This window comes from Halichoerus grypus, chromosome 11 (genome assembly GCF_964656455.1).
Source record: "Halichoerus grypus chromosome 11, mHalGry1.hap1.1, whole genome shotgun sequence".
Classification (NCBI taxonomy): domain Eukaryota; kingdom Metazoa; phylum Chordata; class Mammalia; order Carnivora; family Phocidae; genus Halichoerus; species Halichoerus grypus.
The window spans coordinates 110,213,874-110,235,939 of record NC_135722.1 but is presented as its reverse complement, the minus strand read 5'-3'; the positions used below and the strand labels follow the sequence as shown (position 1 = coordinate 110,235,939).

At 45.3% G+C, this 22,066-nt stretch overlaps 1 protein-coding gene across 5 annotated transcripts in view; it reads left to right on the top strand.

Moving 5' to 3' along the window:
* The window catches only part of DYNC2H1 (dynein cytoplasmic 2 heavy chain 1), a 310,954-nt gene that overhangs the window by 139,892 nt on the left and 148,996 nt on the right, over window positions 1-22,066 (top strand). For all 5 annotated transcript variants that reach the window (XM_078059076.1, XM_078059074.1, XM_078059073.1 and 2 more), the window contains 5 exons: window positions 5,541-5,606; window positions 7,326-7,376; window positions 8,109-8,186; window positions 13,238-13,369; window positions 18,393-18,465. In XM_078059076.1, coding sequence (XP_077915202.1) covers window positions 5,541-5,606; window positions 7,326-7,376; window positions 8,109-8,186; window positions 13,238-13,369; window positions 18,393-18,465 — 400 coding nt within the window. The remainder of the gene's footprint in view (window positions 1-5,540; window positions 5,607-7,325; window positions 7,377-8,108; window positions 8,187-13,237; window positions 13,370-18,392; window positions 18,466-22,066) is intronic.

Genomic DNA, 22,066 nt, shown 5'->3' with positions numbered 1-22,066 from the left:
TATGTTGTTTTATCTACTACTCTGTTGGTGGATATTATTTATATATTTTTTTTTGCTATTATGAGTGAACACAGTGAAATTCTGTAAATCTATCTTTATGTACATATGTAAGTATTTCTATTCATTAGATTTCTTCATGGAAGTATAATTGCTGGTCCAAGAAAAGATACCTTTCAAATTTTGTTGAATATTATCAAATTGCCTTCTAGAAGTTTTTTATCAGTTAATAATTTTACCCACAGAGTAATTAAGGTATCTCCTTCCTTGTATCCTTGTCAACCCTGGATATATTATTAGTCTTTCTATTTTTAATCAAGTTATGGTTTACAAATATTTTTTTATCTCCTCTGCATTTTTATTAAAACTTTATTTTTACCTTCCTCCCTTGTTTGCTATGTTTGTTGATTTCCTTGATATTTTAAAGAATACGCTTTACATTACAGAACAAGTCTACTTTATTGTAATTGTTTTTATATTGTATTTTTTATTTTTAATTGCTTTATTGGATTTATTTTGTGATTGCTATGTTATGAATTTTTATAATTAGTTTTTGAATGTAGCTTTAATCTTTCTTATTTTTCTAGTGAATATGTTAGAGCTGCAAGGTTTCATTTCGATCACTCTCCTAATAATATATTTAATGCTTTTTTACTTTCCTTTCAAGGCCTGTGCACTAAAATAGGCTGTGATTTGTGAAAGTATCACAGACCTACACTTATTTTAAGGTGCCACCAAAATCCTTATGAAAGTAGATGTGTTATAAATAAGTATTACTCTTGAAAAATGTTTAAGTGGAAAGATAATATAAACTTTCATATTCATTCCAAAGGTTAGTAGTTTATTAGGAATTTCTTGTTTTTGACCCATGTATCTGTGCTCTGCTTCTATATTCTTACTTTATTTTTAGCAATACAGTATATTTACTGGTGAGATTTAAATCCTTATGTCGTACATTTTGTAATGTAATTAGGGAAAGCTATATGTTCAGCATCAAGACGATTTAATGTATCAGTGCAGTTTAGTGAGGGTCACTTCTTGTAAAAATACATTGAAGTGAGGCTCCAGCCAGCGTTTGATTGCACGAGGGGAGAGCTTGGAAGGTTGAACATCCTGACAGTGTAGTGCCCAAGTGGAATTTTTTTATTGCCCGTCTTGAGAAATACTTTTCTGTTGTGAACAATTACACTTACTTTTAAAAAGCTATCATGTATAATTCTTAAGACATATTTTAATTGGTGATGGAATATGTAGTTTCTAATATTCATATTTCTCTATCAGTAATACTAAATTTGTTCATTGTGAATTCAGCATTCCACGGAATTTCAGTGTTGAATAATAATTCAGAAAGCACATTAATTGTGAAGCAATGAGGTACATTTCTCAAGATTTAGCATTATATCTGACTTGGGATGGAACTGATTCATATTTTAGTGAGAGGTGTTTGGAGCTTCAGCAACCAGCTTCACATTAAGTGCCTGCCAGTCTGTTGCTGATGTTGCTGTCGTGTTGGTGACAGTGAGAGACCCTAAAACAGAGGCTGCGATTAGTATTCACATCACACCCAAGGGAAGGCAGCTTGACCTGCAACAAAGAATGATTGACTTGTTTTGTAGCAGAAAATTTAGACTTTTAATAAACTTTATAAACCAAATGGAGAAAGCTGGTGAGCAGTTTCACTTGAGGTTATTGGGTCTGCCGTTTTTTCTTTCTTTCCAAGAAATCAAAAGTGTTTATTTCAGTAAACTAAGTATTTTGGACAATTATAGGATAAGTAGCATATTTAGTTCCCCAAAATTTAGGATTATGATGGAACTGTGTACAAATTAGTGCTTCTCCATATCATTCTTCATCCCAGTGTATCATTTGGAACAGATACAAAATAGTGGAAGTTGCTGTTGGAAGCTTAAACAATTTCCACATGTATTGGATGAGAATACAGAAAAGGGTTGGAAAGAGTGTTTGGAGAGCATCTACTCTTGTGTTTGCCCTTCCTCGTGGGAGGATTCCCTGAGAGAGCTCGGCTCTGGGGCAGGAGGACTGCCTGGTGGGGGGGCGGGTCGCTCACCTCACCTCCCTCTTCGAATGAATTTGCTGGTTAAGTAAAATACGGATGAATCAATCATACATTTAAAAAATAAAATGATAGCGTCTCATGATTGTGTTTATCTGACAAGTCATTTAATTTGGGTTCTGGTATTTTTTTCTGTCAAAATGTGTTTTGTTTTAACAGAGAAGTGGAATTTCTCTGATTGGATGTTTATAAATTTTATAACTTGTTGCTATTAAAATGAATCCTGATAATTTAGATCATCTCTTCTGCTTAGAAAATTTTGAAACCTAGCATCTAACCCTTTAGATTTTCTATAAGTAGAATTGGATTGTGTAGAATTGTTCATTAAAATGTGGGACTTAACGGGGCGCCTGGGTGGCTCAGTCGTTAAGCGTCTGCCTTCGGCTCGGGTCATGATCCCGGGGTCCTGGGATCGAGCCCCATATCGGGCTCCCTGCTCGGCGGGAGGCCTGCTTCTCTCTCTCCCACTTACCCTGCTTGTGTTCTCTCTCTGACTGTCTCTCCCTGTCAAATAAATAAATAAAATCTTTAAAAAAAAAAAAAATAAAATAAAATAAAATGTGGGACTTAACTTCAAGCACAAATGTGAGTACTCAAGTTCTATGCTATCTCGGTATTCTTTAGATTAGAGCAAGGCTTCGTATGGTAACATCTGTTTTATACTTTTCCTTGAATGTATTTGAAAGCGATGAATAGTGTAGAGTACCAATAAAAGAAATAGATTTATTATTCTTTCTACTGCTTCTTAATCTCTGAGAATCATGAGGTTTATAGAATTCTTTAAGATAAATTTCCTCTTCAATACAGTATTATGTAGTACATCAGGTTACTATAAAGTGGGTAGTTATTATCTGTCACATTACAATGTTCCAGGCACTGTACAAGTATCTTACATACATTGTTATTTAATTCCTACAACAATACCATTCTAGAAAGGAGGAAATCAAGATCTAGAGCTAGCACCTTTCTGTAGGTTTTTCAGATGTAGAGGATGTTGGAACTGGAATTTAAAGCCACTCTGCTTGATGCCGGAGACTCAGGCTGATAGTGTGGGGGAAACAAAATCGTCGCATCTGGAAATGTGAACCCTATCCCAGCCAAGAAGTGGACTTTAGGATTCCCGTATCTCATATGAATCGATGCTACTGATTTATACTGTGCAGGCGTCTCTTAGGATTTTCCTTCATTCAGCTCATTTTGTCGATGATCAGTTGAGATTCTGCTTATTATATATCCCCTTGATAGTAAAGAAATTTGTAACAGAACCCAAGTGTAATGAGATAAATTGACATTGAACTGAAACACCTAAATTTTCTGATCTGATGAGCAGTGTAGATCCAAGGACATTAGAGGTACAAAATATTTTCTCAACTGGATATTGACAGGTTTTTTTATTGTTGTTATTGTTTGAAGTAAGTATGTAGAAAATCTGTAAGCTTGGTTTATTCATTCTTAACTTGGCTCCAGTTTATTTGGAAATTATGTGTTCTCTTGTCTCTCAGTAAATTGTATTTTTAGGAGTATTTCTGAGTCATAATTGTTCTTTATTATACTGTTACTCTTAAATACATATGGCTAAAGACGGCTGCCAGCAACAGCTTCTTTGGCCATCTTTGGTTGGGAAAGCCATTGACAGAGATCCCAGGGAGCCTGGTTTAGGTCATGGGGTACGTATGCCATTATCTGTGGAGGATATCATAGAGTTGGCTCCGTGTGATTATATGCTGATCCCTAAGGCCACGATGTGTTCTGGGACCGAGCACAGAGAGAAGGGGGGCCACCATTATCCATTTATTGACTGTATATTATGTGGCTTACTTTCTGCCAACATTTTGGAGCTTTGCCTCAGTAATAATGAACAGTTAGCTCACTGACCACAGCGGCTAATCTGAGAATCATAGTGGCAGGGCCTGGCCTTTTCTTCATTAACCCTGGAGACTGCGTTATTTTTCCTCAGGTCAAAGGAAGAAATGGCTAAGATAAATGTAGGAATACTGCGTGTGACTTTGTGTGTATACCTTAATCCTTATTTCTTTACCTTAGAGGAGGGATGCATTTTAAATATCCATTAATGTGTAAAATAAACATCTTAGAGGCTTACCCAGCCAGTCACCGTTCAACCCCAAACCTGAATTTGTACTTTCTGACACCTAAGAATGCTGCACAGCCCCCAGATGGCATGTCTTGATTTTTATAGTTTCAAGTCACATGGGACTTACTTCCTATACATGGTGGTTGGTTGTACCTTTCTTTCCACACCGAGTGATGGCCATCTGCTTAAAATTTTTCTATTTTGAGAATTTTTTTTTAAGTCCTTGACTATGTTATGGTTGTAAACACATGGTTTTTATTTATTCACTTAATAGGCATTTGTTGAGTACTTGCTGTGTATACATACACAACATACACTTTCATGAAGTCAGTTATTCCTCTGTATTGTATTACTTAAGACACTGAATCTTTCCAACAGAGGGGTGATTTTCTTGCAGGCAAGGAGGTTACCTGCTGGTAATCTTTACAGCCCTTACAGTTAGTCTATGTGTAGATTTATAATCATAAGCATGTATTAGATATAAAGTGTTATTTATAGTATGGGAGAAGCTATATAAAATGCTTAAATTATAAACTGGTGGGAAAAGGTGGTGCTTGAGTAGATAGGCTTGTTGGTGTTGTTAATAAGCATTTACTGTATTTTGTAACAGAAATGAGAGAAGCTTATTTTAGAAAATTTACAAAATACACAAGAAAAAAGGAAGAAACCAAAAATAACCCATAGTTGTAAAAATAAATCACTGATAAAAATTGATACCAATTTTCCAATTTTTTTCTGCAGATATATATCCATATATGTTTATGTAAACATATTGCCTCTCCTTCCATTGTATGGGCTATGCTATATATTTTCATTTGAATATTGTTTATGATAAACTTTTGAACATTTAGGTTGTTTCAGTTTTTCCTCCATAATAAAAAATCTTGCATTAAGTATCCTCATTTCTTATCTATGAATACATTCATCATCCCTTTGCATAACTTTCTAGAAATGAAATGTCTTGATTTAGGGGCATATAGAATGTTCTGGATCATGTAAGCATACCCAGTGACAAATTGAAGAAAACTAATGCAGGAGGTTGATCTTCTTGGTAATGACTGATTCAGACCTCAAAATTGGATTTCAGCTAGTTAAATAAACACATTTTTTTAATGGGTTGTATACGATGACTAATCTTTAGCATTTTCTCTAAAACTTTGGGTACTTTCTCTAAAACTTTGGGTACTTTCTCTATCCTTCCCGCCTGCCACTCAGAAGTGTTCTGTTTAGGTGCCACCTGAATAGTCATTTCTTATATTGCTAAAAGTAGATAATTTAAAGATAGAACACAGATTTTGTGAACTGAAATTTCAGGACTATGCTTTTCCAAAAACACAAATTTAGAAACAGCAAGATAACATTTGTTATTCTTTTTAGGCTGATCAGTTGATGTTCGCTTTGCATTTTGTTCGAGGCATGCATCCTGAACTTTTTCAAGAAAATGTAAGTGGGAATAAAGGAGGAAAATGTTAGAGTTACATAGAAGTTTGGTAATGGGCAGATTTATGGTTGGATTACAAATAACTTTAGTCTGGAAATTATCTATCAACCTGTTAATTTTTTACTAAGTTAGAATTTAGTGTAAGATGCTGATTTCTGCTTCTCCCCTCTGGGTGAGCCAAGTATTTATTCAGAGGTATGGTGAGGCAGCGTGGCTTACCACAGTGCTTCTGGACCTTTCTAGACCCCTGTGCCCTGCTTGTCCTGCTCGTACGGGCAGTGGAGCTAACACACGTACAAAGTGGAGCAACATGGGTGTATAGCGGCCTCATTTATTCCCTTCACTGACTTGCTCCGAGTCAGCATGTGAAGCAAGAGGGTGGGCAGTTCTCAGAGGCTTCCTGGGGCCCAAAGCCTTATGTTAGTCTTTTTTATGTATAATTTATCTTCTTTGTCTGTAACTTTATTTCTGGTCTGACAATCATCCTCTCTCCAACTTGAAAAGAACCTCCTTCAAGTTAGAGCTAACTAATCCATCTCTGGTGTGATTCTAACATTTAAAAACAAATTATTTGTAAGTGATTTTCTGGTTTTGATGCCATTATCATCAAGTGAGTAGAGTAGCAGGGTGGGAGGGAATAGTATATGGACAGTGAGCTTTGACCTTCACCTCTACGTGGTCAAATTTCATGTCCTGGGTTCTCCTTATTTGTATACTTAAAAGAACGCAGACCTTTCCACATGCCTATTTTCTCTCTTTGTTTCTAATTCCACATGCGCTGGCTGACTTGTATTGTTTCTCCTAAATTTGTTAATTTGACTCCTTTTATTTCCACCATTAGCTTTGATGCCTTTCCCCCCTCCTGTATCATGTTTTTCACCATGATCAGTACGTTCCACACTGTGTAAGATTTAATATTCCCTAGTGTTCCCTGTTGGAGTATATGTAATTATTGGGAAAGGAGAACATTTTTCTCTGACTCCCACCTAGTAATAGTAATCATTTCTAGTCTCTTGTGACTGTATAATTTCAGTAAGTGGTCATGCTGGGTGGAAGCAGGAAGTAATTTTGTTTTTTTTCTATATTGCTCTCAAATTTTGTATGTTTTTTCTTTATTTGCTGAAAAATATGTAACAAAGAATATGATAGTGCCCATTATTATCTTGGGCAAGTTCAGGGTAAAGACAGATTTTATTGGAGTACTAGATTCTGTAACCCTGGGTCAGTCATGATTCCGTGGATTAATTTAAAAAAAGAATAATGGCAGTGTTCTAATTTGTTGGAAAAGATAAGTTAATGGAAGTACTTTTCTCTATTTTTTCCCAGCATACACAATTTTTAAATTTTTGGTGCACTTTATTGCTTATTTATTAGTGAAAAATGGCATGTAATGGGGCAAATTAAGACAAATGCTGACTGAACATGACATGTAAATTTTTCGATGTTGAAACATTATATATATAGGGAGAGAAATTGTAGTTACATTTTTTGCTTTAATAAAATGATTTCTCGTACTTTGCATAGGAATGTGTTATGTTGTACCTGAACTCATTCTTGATGTTAATGTTGTACCAGAAGTGGGAAGATGTGACATGAGTTCTATTTTTTTTCCATGTCCTTAGAAAGCTGCACTGTAAGCTATCTTTTAGGGAAATTGAGAAAATTCTGTTAACTGGTTGTATTTTTATATTTTTTGTTTTACTCATATTTTTATTCAATAGGAATGGGATACGTTTACAGGTGTGTTTGTTGGAGACATGTTGCGGAGAGCTGTAAGTAAAAATAATAAAATTCTTTCACTCTTAGGGAAAATAGTTCTGGCTTTGACTTCATGAGATATTATTTGCTTCAGAGGAATTTTAAAGTACTGTTGAAATTATACTTTAACTAGAGCAATAGGTCCTTGCCTCTATTACTGTACTATAAAATGGACCTAAATATTTTTTGTCCTTAGAGACATATATTCTTATGAGAATAATACTAATTAGATACTAAGAAAGTAATATACTTTATAATCCTGGAAAAATAAAATTTTGTGTTATGACTAGGAAAATTCCCTAAAACTGAAGTTTAAAATTTTTAAAAAAATTTTTGGTAACTTCATTCAAATTTAGCTTTTTCTTTACTAATTTTCTATTTGCACATGTAATGAATAATATTTTTCTTCAAAGCAGCATACCCAAACTGTAATGCAAAATCTAGATTATGTCTGAAATGCAAGATATTATTAAAAATAATGTAAAATTTATGGCAATTTTTTATTTTATTACATTTTTCTGAAGTTTCATAAAAGATTATGCACAATGAAAACGAATGCAACATTTGTGTAAATGGTTGTCTATACCTTGTTATATAGAATTTTACAATAGTAAAATAAATTAAGTAATAATACATAGAATGAGTTTTCAAATCAGTGTTCGTAAAATTAGCTAGTAGTCACTTGTTGATTTTTCTAAGTTTGAATTTTACCAAATATACCAAAGAGAATAATTGCTCTTATAAAGGACTCTCAGCAGAGGATCCGGGATCAGCTCCCGTCTTGGATAGACCAGGAACGAAGCTGGGCGGTGGCGACACTGAAGGTATTCATGACTTTTCTACTGTGGGGAGTACTTAAACTTCTCTATTTGAGTTATCTGTTTATTTTTTTTTACGTGCTCCCTATTAATACTCAGTGTTGATATTTCTGTGTATATGCCATCAAATCCCTGGGTAAAAGGATATCAGAGAATTATTCTATTCTGATTAGTCCTTTAATCCTTAGTTAAATCTTTCATTCAACATATACATATTTGGTCTCCATTGCACAAGATTCTGTGCTGCACACCCACAGGGAATAGAAGGATAAGTAAACAAAAGATCTAATATGGAACGTGGAGGCTTTATTTATAGAATAATTCAGGATTGGTAATGAGATGCAGTATGATGCTTAGGAGTTTCAAATTCAAACTGTTTCTCTTTTATTCATCTTTGAAATATCCCTCACCCGCAGCTCCTCTCCATCCTTGCGATCACTCCCCGAGTTTTGACTCTCATCATTCACCTGGGCTTTGCTGCAGAGCCTCTGCTTCTGACCTCAGGCCTCTCTGTTTCACTGTGTCCTCTATGTTTTAAAGTTGACTTATAATTCAGTTTGCACTCTGTTAAAACCTTCTGATGGCTTCTGTCACTCACAGGATAAAGTCCATCGACATCTGCATGAAAGATAAGACAGCCCATGACCTGCTCCTTGCCCACCTCTTCCATTTTATCTCCAGTCCACCCCTCACTGTTTCTTGCACTTACAGTTCGCGTTGCTGCTCCCTCTACCTGGAATGCCCTGTGGCTGTGTTTACCTGTCAGACATCGATTTCACATTTGAAGACTTACCTTCTTCATTCTGTCTCTTCTGTTGGCATACATCTTGAACATCCCTACATCATAGCACCTGTCATACTGAGTCAGAACGATGCAGTGTGTCTGCCTCTTCTCCCAGGTTGTAAGTGCACTGAGATGAGGATCCGTGCCTTGTCAAACTTGATGTCCTGACACCCAGTGCAAAACCTGACTCGTACATTCCTTTGATTATTCAGTAAGTGCCCCCTGTACTCCAGATGCATAGTTAGTTTTCTGTTAGGTACTTTTTTTGGTTGCACAAATTAAGATTATGAGTGGACAAGCTAATGACAAAATAGGTGATGTAAGTTTTGCATTGTTCATATATTCTATTGAGTTAAGGTATTTATTAAGTATTTATAATATGCTGGTTGACAGTGGAGAGCACAGATGTATAAAAGTCTTTGTTCCTTCTTTCTAGGAGTTTGTCACCTAGTGAAACACTTTTGACACAGTTATAAGACCTGGCTCATAAACTCCTAATGGGAAAAGTAATAATTATTGTTTGAACAGCTGATCTCCAGTCACACTTGGGGAAACATCTTACTTTTGTAACCTAAAAATTGTAATGATGCTTGTTTTTTCACATACTCATTTCTATTTAAGTAAAGAAATGCAAAATATTTAGGGAAGACAGCTTTCCTATTCAAAGAAGGTTTATAATACACATTAATGTTTTATTATCAGTTTATAAAACATTTTTAAGTGGATTATCTCATTTATTTTTTTTGTTTTTATTTAAATTACAGTTAGTTAACATATAGTGCAATATTAGTTTCAGGCATACAATTTAGTGATTCTATGTGAATTTTCTTATTTAGTTATCATACCAACCTTAAGAGACAGGTATTATTAAATTCTCTTTTTACAGATGAGAAATGAAAGTCAGTAGTAGTGAGTTAAATGAATGAGCCTAAGGTTTTTTCTTAATTTAACACAATTTTTGAAGACCTATTATGTGCCAAGCAATCATCCTAAATACTTCACATGTATTATCTTACTTTATCATCACAATAACCTGATGAGGCCGTAATTATGCCTGTTTTAGAAAAGAGGAACAGGAGGTGGAGCGAGGCTAAATAATTGAGCCAGGATCAAACAGGTGGGAGGTTTGGGAGCTGTGATTTCAGTTCAGGCCTTCTGACACCAAGGTCCAAGCCCTCAGTTTCTCGATTTTCCAACTACAGTGTTTTCCTTCTCTCTGTCTCCCCCGACTCCCCATTCCCAAGTGTGAGGTGGGTGCCAAGGGCAGGCTGCGGGGCGCGGGCCGTGGGGCAGAAGCGCGGTTCCGAAGTTCAGCTGCCAACAGTTCTGTCTGCGTTCTGGACTCAGGCCTCCTGGGTGCTTCTGTGGGGAGCCAAAGACAAGACAGACAGACTTCTGTCAGAATGTGTCCGTCTGTCTGTTCCCCGTCGTCCCTCCCCTGCCCGGTGCAGCTGCTGTCGCATGGCACGTAGTAAAGGCTGCAGGGGCGGCTCGCGGTTCCTGGTCACTTACTGGTGACTTACTGGGTGCACGGCATTATGCAGAATTTGAAAGGAGATCACCTCACCGACTGTTACAGCCCGATGAGGTACCTGCTGTTACTGTCCTCACCTGACAGGTGAGGAAACCAGGCACAGAGCGACGTGGTCACTTGGAAAGTAGAGTCAGGATTTGAAATGGGGCTCTTTGTGGTCGAGTCGGAGCTGTTCACCACTCTGGACTGCCGGCTGTTCACGAATACCTGTTGAATCAAGTCAGTCGATTCTGCTCTGTTACCAGTCCGTCGTTTTTCTCATTAGTCATATACTTAGTGCCTATGACTAGTCAGCACAGTGCCCGTAGAGTGACAAGTCGATGTTTTCTGATAGGAAGAGACTGTGCTGAGCACACCTGCCTGTAGAGAATCTAGCAGGTACTCGAGTGTGATACGGCTGGCGCCACACTGAGTATAGGCCTGGGGATTTGACCAGAGTCTAACGTGAAACCAGCACGCCACCTCACTGCCTCGGATTCCTAGCCAAAAACATCTTGGTTATACAATGTGTAGCATAAATTGGTAGCAGTAGGCCCTTATACACTAATTGCCACTAAATTTAATAGGCTACCATCAAGTGTTATCCTAATAGGCTTAGATCACTTATTAAAAATAACGTGAAATGTACTTAGTTTTCTGCTGTATAAGTTTAATTTTAGTTAAGTTACATAATGAAATTTGGGCAATATAATGGGTTATTTAGAAATGAATATAGCTACTTGGATGAAGCATCCTTAAGTATTTGATTTGGGTTTATATTATGTGACATTCTAGTATTCCAGATACAGGTCTTCCGAATTCACCATTATTTTCAATAGAAGTTCTCCATCTATACAGATTTACATTTCTGATCTTGTAGCCCCGTGTTGGTAAAAGTCTGGGGGAGAGGCTGCTGGAGGGAAGGGGGGATGGCAAAATGGGTGAGGCTGTGGGGCGAGTAAGTCATGGGAGTAGAAGGCACAGCAAGGGGTGTGGTCAGGGTGTTGAGTAGTAGTTGTGTGGGGGCAGGTGGTGCTACACTTGCACGAGCACAGCATAGTTCAGAGATTTGAATCACTGTGTTGTGCACCTGAGACTGATGTCGCATCTCAAAAAAAGTATACTATACTAAAAAAATTGTTTTTTAATGGGCAAAGGACCTGAACAGACATTTTTTTGAAGAAGTTATACAAATGGCCGACAGATACACAAAAAAGGTGCTCAACATCATTAATCATTAGGGAAATGCAAATTAACTCACAGTGAGGTATCAGTCCACAAGTCTTAGGAGGGCTGTAATTGGAAAGACAAGAGATAACAAGTGCTGGCGAGCTTATGAGGAAAGGGAGAATGTGCAGCATTGGTGAAAATACACATTGGTGCAGCCATTATGAAAAACACTATGGAGGGTCCTCAAAAAATTAAAAATAGAAGTACTGTATGCTTCAGCAGCCCTACTTCCTACTTCTGGGCATACATCCCAAGGAAATGAAATCAGTATCTAAGAGATACCTACACTCGCATGTTTATTACTGTAATTGAGAGCACCCATCAGTGGATGATGGATGAAGAGAATGTGATCTATCCATCTATAATGGGGTATTATTCATCCACAAAAATTAGAACTCAGAACAGCTGCAAGGGGGATGGAGGTTGCCAGGAGCTGAGGGTGGTGTGAAATGGGGAGAAGTTGGACACTGGGTACAAATGTTTGAAAATAAGGTGAGTTCTGGAGAACCTAGCGTAACCTGGTGGCTCTATGTTAACAGTACTGCTTAATATACTTTCAGTTTACTAAGAGAGTAGATTCTGAGTGTTCTCGCTACAAAAAAAAATGGTAACTTGTGAGTTAATGTGGATTTATTTCATTAGGGTAACTGTTTCACAGTATAAATGCTTATCGAGGCACTTATTAAATACGATTTTGTCGGTACCTCGGTGAGGCTGAGCAAGATGAAGAACGGAGTTCGGGAGAGCGGGTCCTCGGTGCGCAGGAGGAGAGGACTGTGCGGGGAGAGCCCCGGGGGGACTGAGGCGGGAGCGCGGCTGGAGCCCGGGAAGCAGAGGGTCGGAAGGCTGCGGACGAAGGAAGCAACGTGCTTGCGAGGGCGACGCCGCGGAGTGCGGGGGGCGGGCGGACGGCGCTCCCACAAGGACTGGACGCGCTGGGAGGCCGGGCGTGATGTATAACCCGCCGTGGCGCGGGCGGCGGCGCTTGTCGTGCGCGGCCACCAGCGGGCCGTTGGGCAGCGTGTGCACACACCGACCGGACGCGCTCACTTGCAAACACCGGCTGGAAGTGTTTGATTTTATCCAATTCTGGGTTGGGCAGGTCGACCACACTTCTGACGTAGGCAGGATTAGATGAGCCCACGGGAAGGCAGGACGGCGGGGAGACGTCCGTCCGTAACCGCCTCCGTTGATCCGCAGCCGCGCGCGCCCACGCACCTCCACGCGCGCGCACAGCCCCCACAGGCACACGCAACCCCCACACGTGCACACGCACGCACCCCACACACACGCGCGCACACGCCCACACACCCCCCCACGTGCACACGCACTCCACACGCGCACACACCCCACGCACGCACGCGCACCCCCACACACGCGTGCACCCCACGCACGCGCAGCGCCACGCACGCGCACCCCCACACATGTGCACACGCACCCCGCGCACGCACACGCACCCCGCGCACGCACCGCGCGCGCACCCGCGGCGTCTGCTAGTCGCGCTCTGCGGCCCGTCTTGCTGTGTTGCAGGTGGCGCTGCCCAGTCTCTATCAGACCCTGTGCTTGGACGACGCGGCTCTGTGGCGGACCTACTACCACAATTCAGCGTGTGAGCACGAGTTTCCATCTGCTCTGGCGAAGAAAGTGTCCTCCTTTCAGCAGGTGAGTTACCGAACTGCCTAAAAATGTCTGACGTCCGTCCGTCCCTCAGCGCGTTACTGTGGGGACGGCTTTGGGCGTGTGCCCCGCAATCCAGGCGGAGCTGCTGCTCAGGGTCGCCATCCGCCTGCCCTCTGCCCCCGCCCCCGCCCCCAGGGAGTCCGCCTGGACGCAGAGCCCTGCGGGGCCGCCTTGCTCACGCGCGCCCGCACTGGGCGCCCTGGGGCGGGGTCCCGGACCCTCCGTGTGGAGGTCTTGCCCCGGCGCGGGCTGCCGTCCACGGGGAGTGCTGCACTCCCGCGTGTGGTCAAGTCCACGGGCTTTCGTGCGGTCCTCACGACCACACACAGGTCCTCGTGCGCAGCTGTGTGACGGCCTGTGAGACGCTCTGTGTGACGGCCTGTGAGACGGCCTGTGAGACGCTCTGTGTGACGGCGTGTGAGACGCTCTGTGTGACGGCCTGTGAGACGCTCTGTGTGACGGTCTGTGAGACGCTCTGTGTGACGGCCTGTGTGACGCTCTGTGTGACGGCCTGTGAGATGCTCTGTGTGACGGCCTGTGAGACGGCCTGTGAGACGGCCTGTGTGACGGCCTGTGAGACACTCTGTGTGACGGCCTGTGAGACGCTCTGTGTGACGGCCTGTGTGACGCTCTGTGTGACGGCCTGTGAGACGCTCTGTGAGACGCTCTGTGTGACGGCTTGTGAGACGGCCTGTGAGATGGTCTGTGAGACGGCCTGTGTGACGGCCTGTGAGATGCTCTGTGTGACGGCCTGTGTGACGCTCTGTGTGACGGCCTGTGAGACGCTCTGTGTGACGGCCTGTGAGACGCTCTGTGTGACGGCCTGTGAGACGGTCTGTGAGACGCTCTGTGTGACGGCCTGTGTGACGCTCTGTGTGACGGCCTGTGAGACGCTCTGTGTGACGGCTTGTGAGACGGCCTGTGAGATGGTCTGTGTGACGGCCTGTGAGACGCTCTGTGAGACGCTCTGTGAGACGCTCTGTGTGACGGCCTGTGAGACGGCCTGTGAGACGCTGTGAGACGGCCTGTGAGACGCTCTGTGTGACGGCTTGTGAGACGGCCTGTGTGACGGCCTGTGAGACGCTCTGTGTGACAGCCTGTGTGATGCTCTGTGTGACGGCCTGTGAGACGGCCTGTGTGACGGCCTGTGAGACGCTCTGTGTGACGGCCTGTGAGACGGTCTCTGAGACGGTCTGTGTGACGGCCTGTGAGATGGTCTGAGTGACGCTCTGTGTGACAGCCTGTGAGACGGCCTGTGTGACGGCCTGTGAGACGCTGTGTGTGACGGCCTGTGAGACGGTCTGAGTGACGCTCTGTGTGACGCTCTGTGTGACGGCCTGTGAGACGGCCTGTGTGACGGCCTGTGAGACGCTCTGTGTGACGGCCTGTGAGACGCTCTGTGTGACGGCCTGTGTGACGGCCTGTGAGACGGCCTGTGTGAGACGGCCTGTGTGAGGCTCTGTGTGACGGCCTTTGTGACGGCCTGTGAGACGCTCTGTGTGACGGCCTGTGAGACGCTCTGTGTGACGGCCTGTGAGACGGCCTGTGAGACGCTCTGTGAGATGCTCTGTGTGAAGCTCTATGTGACGGCCTGTGAGACGCTCTGTGAGACGCTCTGTGAGACGGTCTGTGTGACGGCCTGTGAGACGCTCTGTGTGACGGCCTGTGAGACGCTCTGTGTGACGGCCTGTGAGACGGTCTGTGAGACGCTCTGTGTGACGGCCTGTGTGACGCTCTGTGTGACGGTCTCTGAGACGCTCTGTGAGACGGTCTGTGTGACGGCCTGTGAGACGCTCTGTGTGACGCTCTGTGTGAGCCTGTGTGACGCTCTGTGTGACGGCCTGTGAGATGCTCTGTGTGACGGCTTGTGAGACGGCCTGTGTGACGGCCTGTGAGACGCTCTGTGTGACGGCCTGTGAGACGCTCTGTGTGGCGGTCTGTGAGACGGTCTGTGAGACGCTCTGTGTGACAGCCTGTGTGACGGTCTGTGTGACGGCTTGTGAGACGGCCTGTGAGACGGTCTGTGAGACGCTCTGTGTGACGGCCTGTGAGACGCTCTGTGTGACGGCTTGTGAGACGGCCTATGAGATGGCCTGTGAGATGGCCTGTGTGACGGCCTGTGAGACGGTCTGTGAGACGCTCTGTGAGACGCTCTGTGTGACGGCCTGTGAGACGGCCTGTGAGACGCTGTGAGACGGCCTGTGAGACGCTGTGAGACGGCCTGTGAGACGCTCTGTGTGACGGCCTGTGAGACGGCCTGTGTGACGGCCTGTGAGACGCTCTGTGTGACGGCCTGTGTGATGCTCTGTGTGACGGCCTGTGAGACGGCCTGTGTGACGGCCTGTGAGACGCTCTGTGTGACGGCCTGTGAGACGGTCTGTGAGACGCTCTGTGAGACGCTCTGTGTGACGGCCTGTGAGACGGCCTGTGAGACGCTGTGAGACGGCCTGTGAGACGCTCTGTGTGACGGCTTGTGAGACGGCCTGTGTGACGGCCTGTGAGACGCTCTGTGTGACAGCCTGTGTGATGCTCTGTGTGACGGCCTGTGAGACGGCCTGTGTGACGGCCTGTGAGACGCTCTGTGTGACGGCCTGTGAGACGGTCTGTGAGACGCTCTGTGAGACGGTCTGTGTGACGGCCTGTGTGACGCTGTGAGATGGCCTGTGAGACGCTCTGTGTGACGGCCTGTGAGATGGTCTGAGTGACGCTCTGTGTGACAGCCTGTGAGACGGCCTGTGTGACGGCCTGTGAGAGGCTGTGTGTGACGGCCTGTGAGATGGTCTGAGTGACGCTCTGTGTGACAGCCTGTGAGACGGCCTGTGTGACGGCCTGTGAGACGCTCTGTGTGACGGCCTGTGAGACGCTCTGTGTGACGGCCTGTGTGACGGCCTGTGAGACGGCCTGTGTGAGGCTCTGTGTGACGGCCTTTGTGACGGCCTGTGAGACGCTCTGTGTGACGGCCTGTGAGACGCTCTGTGTGACGGCCTGTGAGACGCTCTGTGTGACGGCCTGTGAGACGCTCTGTGTGACGGCCTGTGAGACGCTCTGTGTGACGGCCTGTGTGACGGCCTGTGAGACGGCCTGTGAGACGCTGTGTGACGGCTTGTGAGACGCTCTGTGAGATGCTCTGTGTGAAGCTCTATGTGACACCCTGTGAGACGCTCTGTGAGACGGTCTGTGTGACGGCCTGTGAGATGCTCTGTGTGACGGCCTGTGAGACGCTCTGTGTGACGGCCTGTGAGACGGTCTGTGAGACGCTCTGTGTGACGGCCTGTGTGACGCTCTGTGTGACGGTCTCTGAGACGTTCTGTGAGACGGTCTGTGTGACGGCCTGTGAGACGCTCTGTGTGACGCTCTGTGTGAGCCTGTGTGACGCTCTGTGTGACGGCCTGTGAGATGCTCTGTGTGACGGCTTGTGAGACGGCCTGTGTGACGGCCTGTGAGACGCTCTGTGTGACGCTCTGTGTGACGGCCTGTGAGACGCTCTGTGTGGCGGTCTGTGAGACGCTCTGTGTGACAGCCTGTGTGACGCTCTGTGTGACGGCCTGTGAGACGCTCTGTGTGACGGCTTGTGAGACGGCCTGTGAGACGGCCTGTGAGATGGTCTGTGTGACGGCCTGTGAGACGCTCTGTGAGACGCTCTGTGAGACGCTCTGTGTGACGGCCTGTGAGACGGCCTGTGAGACGCTGTGAGACGGCCTGTGAGACGCTCTGTGTGACGGCTTGTGAGACGGCCTGTGTGACGGCCTGTGAGACGCTCTGTGTGACAGCCTGTGTGATGCTCTGTGTGACGGCCTGTGAGACGGCCTGTGTGACGGCCTGTGAGACGCTCTGTGTGACGGCCTGTGAGACGGTCTGTGAGACGCTCTGTGAGACGGTCTGTGTGACGGCCTGTGTGACGCTGTGAGATGGCCTGTGAGACGCTCTGTGTGACGGCCTGTGAGATGGTCTGAGTGACGCTCTGTGTGACAGCCTGTGAGATGGCCTGTGTGACGGCCTGTGAGACGCTGTGTGTGACGGCCTGTGAGATGGTCTGAGTGACGCTCTGTGTGACAGCCTGTGAGACGGCCTGTGTGACGGCCTGTGAGACGCTCTGTGTGACGGCCTGTGAGACGCTCTGTGTGACGGCCTGTGTGATGGCCTGTGAGACGGCCTGTGTGACGCTCTGTGAGACGGCCTTTGTGACGGCCTGTGAGACGCTCTGTGTGACGGCCTATGAGACGCTCTGTGTGACGGCCTGTGAGATGGTCTGTGTGACGGCCTGTGTGACGGCCTGTGAGACGCTCTGTGTGATGGCCTGTGAGACGGTCTGTGTGACGGCCTGTGTGACGGTCTGTGAGACGCTCTGTGTGACGGCCTGTGAGACGCTCTGTGAGACGGTCTGTGAGATGCTCTGTGTGACGGCCTGTGTGACGCTCTATGTGACGGCCTGTGAGACACTCTGTGAGACGGTCTGTGAGACGGCCTGTGAGACGCTCTGTGAGACGGCCTGTGTGACGCTCTGTGTGACGGCCTGTGTGACGCTCTGTGTGACGGCCTGTGAGATGCTCTGTGTGACGGCTTGTGAGACGGCCTGTGAGACGGTCTGTGAGACGGCCTGTGTGACGGCCTGTGAGACACTCTGTGTGACGGCCTGTGAGACGCTCTATGTGACGGCCTGTGTGACGCTCTGTGTGACGGCCTGTGAGACGCTCTGTGAGACGCTCTGTGTGACGGCTTGTGAGACGGCCTGTGAGACGGTCTGTGAGACGGCCTGTGTGACGGCCTGTGAGATGCTGTGTGTGACAGCCTGTGTGACGCTCTGTGTGACTGCTTGTGAGACGGCCTGTGAGACGGCCTCTGTGATGCTCTGTGTGACGGCCTGTGAGACGCCCTGTGTACGGACGTGCACAGCGTTCGCCGTGGACGTGGTTGGGCAGAGCTGGTTTAGCTCACCAGCGTTAAGGCTTGTTGGAAGCGGGCTCGGGGGCTTTCCTGCTGAAACTGCTCTGCGCTTTGTCCGCAGCTTCTCGTGGTGCAGGCCCTCCGGCCGGACAGACTGCAGAGCGCCATGGCTCTGTTCGCCTGCAGAGCCCTGGGTGAGTCCTCGGCCGCCCCGCCCCGCCCCGCATCCCCGTGCTTTCCGTGGACGCCTCGCTTGGCAAGGCCGGAAGGGCGTCTCCTTCGTTGTGCGTGTCTGCAGATCTCTGTGGGTTCGAGAATGTGTGTTGGGTGGGACTGCAAGTCCAGTGCTTAGTTCACATCCTGGACTTAGTTACGGTTTGAAACTTAAAAAGTCGTTTTATGGTGAAAGCCCTTTAGACATTTATGCATTCGTTTTTAATTAGGACTTAGATAATTAAAGTAAAACAAAGAAATAATCATACTTCTGGAGGGGGAAAAGCCTTCAAAATGAATTATTTTTGCTCTACAACAAAAAATGAAGGCTTTGTTTGTCTTTTGGGTTACAATCTGTGCAGTCCATTTTTAAAATCTCTCAGATAGTCTTATCAGAAAGAGCTAAAAGTTACTCATTTGTCAATAAAGTATACCATGTTATGATTTGCTGAAGAGAATTTGGGAAAACTGTGTTAGGGAAAGACGATGTAAAGTATTTTAGTTGAAGTATGGAGTGATCCAAGAAGAGCGAATCTTTATTCTAAACCACAGGAAGTTTGGAAATGAAGAATCTGGCATTAAGTAAAAAAGTATGCTGACATTTTTTTCTAGAAATTCTCTATTTCTTTTAACATTTTATTCATTGTTAAATTTTATGTTGAAATTTTAAAAATTTTTTATAGTGTATGTTTTCATTAAATAAGAATTTTTCATATAAACAAGCTTAGCACAGAATTTTAGGAAATTGAAAAAAAATATCCTGGGTTTTCCACGCTCCTCCCTGGAAACCTTTACTGAGGAATCATTCAGTGTTCGCTGTAAAGCTGTTGGGGCTGATACAGCAGGTCGTATTTTGAGGAGTTGTCTTAGCTTCAGTTTTACTCTAGTGGACACGCTCTCTCCTGTAAACTCGGCGTTCATGGTGATCTAACGGCAGCTAACCCTTAAATTGCCGTCACTATGCGCTGCACTCATATCTGCTCTTAATCCTCAGGGTAGCACTATGAGGGGCTACTTCTGAGGAAGCAGAATCCCACAGCTAATAAATGACAGAATGCAAACCCAGCTCCATTGTTCATGTTCTTATTAATAAGATGTATCCTTAAACCTTAGATTAAGTTATTTCAAACACACATTCTTCCCCACCCTCACCGAATATATTAGTTTCCTGGGTCTTCCGTAAGTATCACAAACCAGGTGGCTTCATGCAACAGAGATGTGTCGTTTCTCGGTTTTGGAGGCTGGAAGTCCAAGATCAATGTTTCCACAAGGCCACGCTCCCTCCGAACCCTGTCGCAGAACCCCTCCCTGCCCCTCCGTGGATTCTGGTGGTTTGCTGGCTGTCTGGTCTTTCTTGGCTTACAGCTGCTTGATCCAAATGGCATTTTCCCTGTGTATCTCTTTCTTCCCTGTCTGACTTCTTATGAGGGGCCTACCCCAGTCTGACCTCACCGGAAGCTAAGTAGTTCCATCTGGCGGGACCCTGTTTCCACGTCAGGTCACACTCTGAGGTATTGCCATTATGGCTTCAGCTTCTCTTTTTTGGGGGACAGCATTCAGCCCACATCTATCGGCCGTCTTCTGCTTTACCCTCTGGCAGAACACACGTGTGCACACGTGCGCAGGCATTTTGAGGCTCCGGTTAGACCGGTCACTCGGTTGGCTGCTGATGGGTCTGTGGAGATGCATCTGCGCCTGCTCTGGGCTTCCCTTTCCTTAAGCATGAGGGGGAAATGTCTCCCTGTCTATCTCTGATGGAACGTCTGTCTCCTGGATTACTTATACTCAGGTCTGGCAGAATGTTTATACACCTAACTCCTGGTTGCAGGTGACAGACGCCCAGCTCAGAGTCACTCCAGTGAAACGGAAAAAGCTAGAGCCAGTATTCAGAAAGGAAGAGGCAGGGCGGCTGGCCTCAGCGCCTGTGGGTCTCGTGGACTCTTTCTTGGTCTCTCTCTGTTTCTCTTCTCTCTCTCCTCTTCTCTCTTCATATTTGTGTCCCTGTTCTCTCCTTCCTGCCTGTGTGTTGCCCTTAGTCTGGGGGTTCATGTGTATTCTGTGCATAAGGCTGCCGACCTCCTGGGGTAGCATTTAAAGCTTGTGATGAAAGAGAACTTTCCCTCCCAGCCTCACCTTCAGAATCCCAGGAAGGACTCTGCTGTGCTCGGCTTGGGTAACACGATCCCCTCTGCAGCTAATCCTGCTAGAAATACATGAAACTGCAGTTTCCCCCAAAGAAATCCTGGGTGGGGGAAGGACTGCTACCAGAAATGAGGGGAGAGCTGCTGGTACCAGTCAAACGATATGCATTCTAATAAGCTGACGTGTGAAGTGCTTTAGCTGGTTCTCATATTTCAGTAGTTTGCTAGTTGAACCATTCATGTATAAAGTGCATTTTGAGTGTCTGACTCCTTTAAGTGTTAAAAATATCTAACTTTTGATTCTGGAAAATGAGGTGTTTGAAAAAAGATGTTAGTGTCCATGTTAAAAAATACTCAGGAGCATACTGAATCTTGGGACTGAGACATTTAACGTGTTGCCAAATATAGACACACATGGTAAGTAATTGTGCAGGGTAGGCATATTTATTTAATAAATATGAAAACAGTCCCTGTATTTACCACTTGGAAGTTGGCTGATGGAAGTAGCCTTTTAACAGCCTTTTTTGAGAAAACAGAAGCCGTGAGACAGGAGTTTTGCACTTGTCGTCATCAAACCTTCCAGGTGGTAGCACGGGCACTCTGTTCGTTTTGCTCTCCCTTCTGTCCATGGGTGACGGCCTTGCCCTATGAAAGGCCAGCCCGTCTGCCCTTTGTGTTTTATTCCTGCCATCATCCCCTTCTCCATACCCCTGTCCTACACACGTTTCCCTCTCTAGCTGCTTCTGCAGCAGGACGTGTGGGCAGCGTGTCCCTCGTGAGAGACGGCAGTAACCCAGTCCCTCGGCACTCCCTCTGTGTCCTGCTCGTCTGTGCGTCCGTCCTGGTGGTCCCATGAGCTCGCTCTCGGTACGTTCGGCCGTGTCTTCTGCCATATTGCTGTGTTCAGTAGTGACTTCTGTGCTTTTGGCTTATTTCATCTCTCAGCAACACTGTTCTTTCTTCTTCCTTTAAATGCTCTCTACTTTCTTGTCTTGGTGATTATGTTTCTTCTTTCAGTCCTCAGCCCTTTCAGGCTATTCCTTGTGATTTTCCTCTACTGGCTGTTTCTCTGCATGTCTTTGAAATGTTGGCCTCTTCTTCCTTCCACTACATCCTCTCTCTTGGTAAATTCAGCCCATCCCTGACTTGCAGTGTCATCTCTAAATGCCTGACTCTTTGATCTCCTGTTCTGAGCCCTGACCTCTTCCTGGAATTCGAAACTCATATGTCCAAGTGCTTATTTGATGTTTTCACAGCAATGTCATATTGCAAATTTACCAGGACCAGTACAGAACTTCTGACTCAGCTATGCCAGTATCCACTCAGCTGCTCAAACCAAACACCCCAAAGAAACCTTTTCTCTTTGTTTTTCACTCCCCGTACTCCCATCGACCAGCAGGTTCTTTCGCTCCATCTCTAAAATTTGCTCTGAATTAATTTG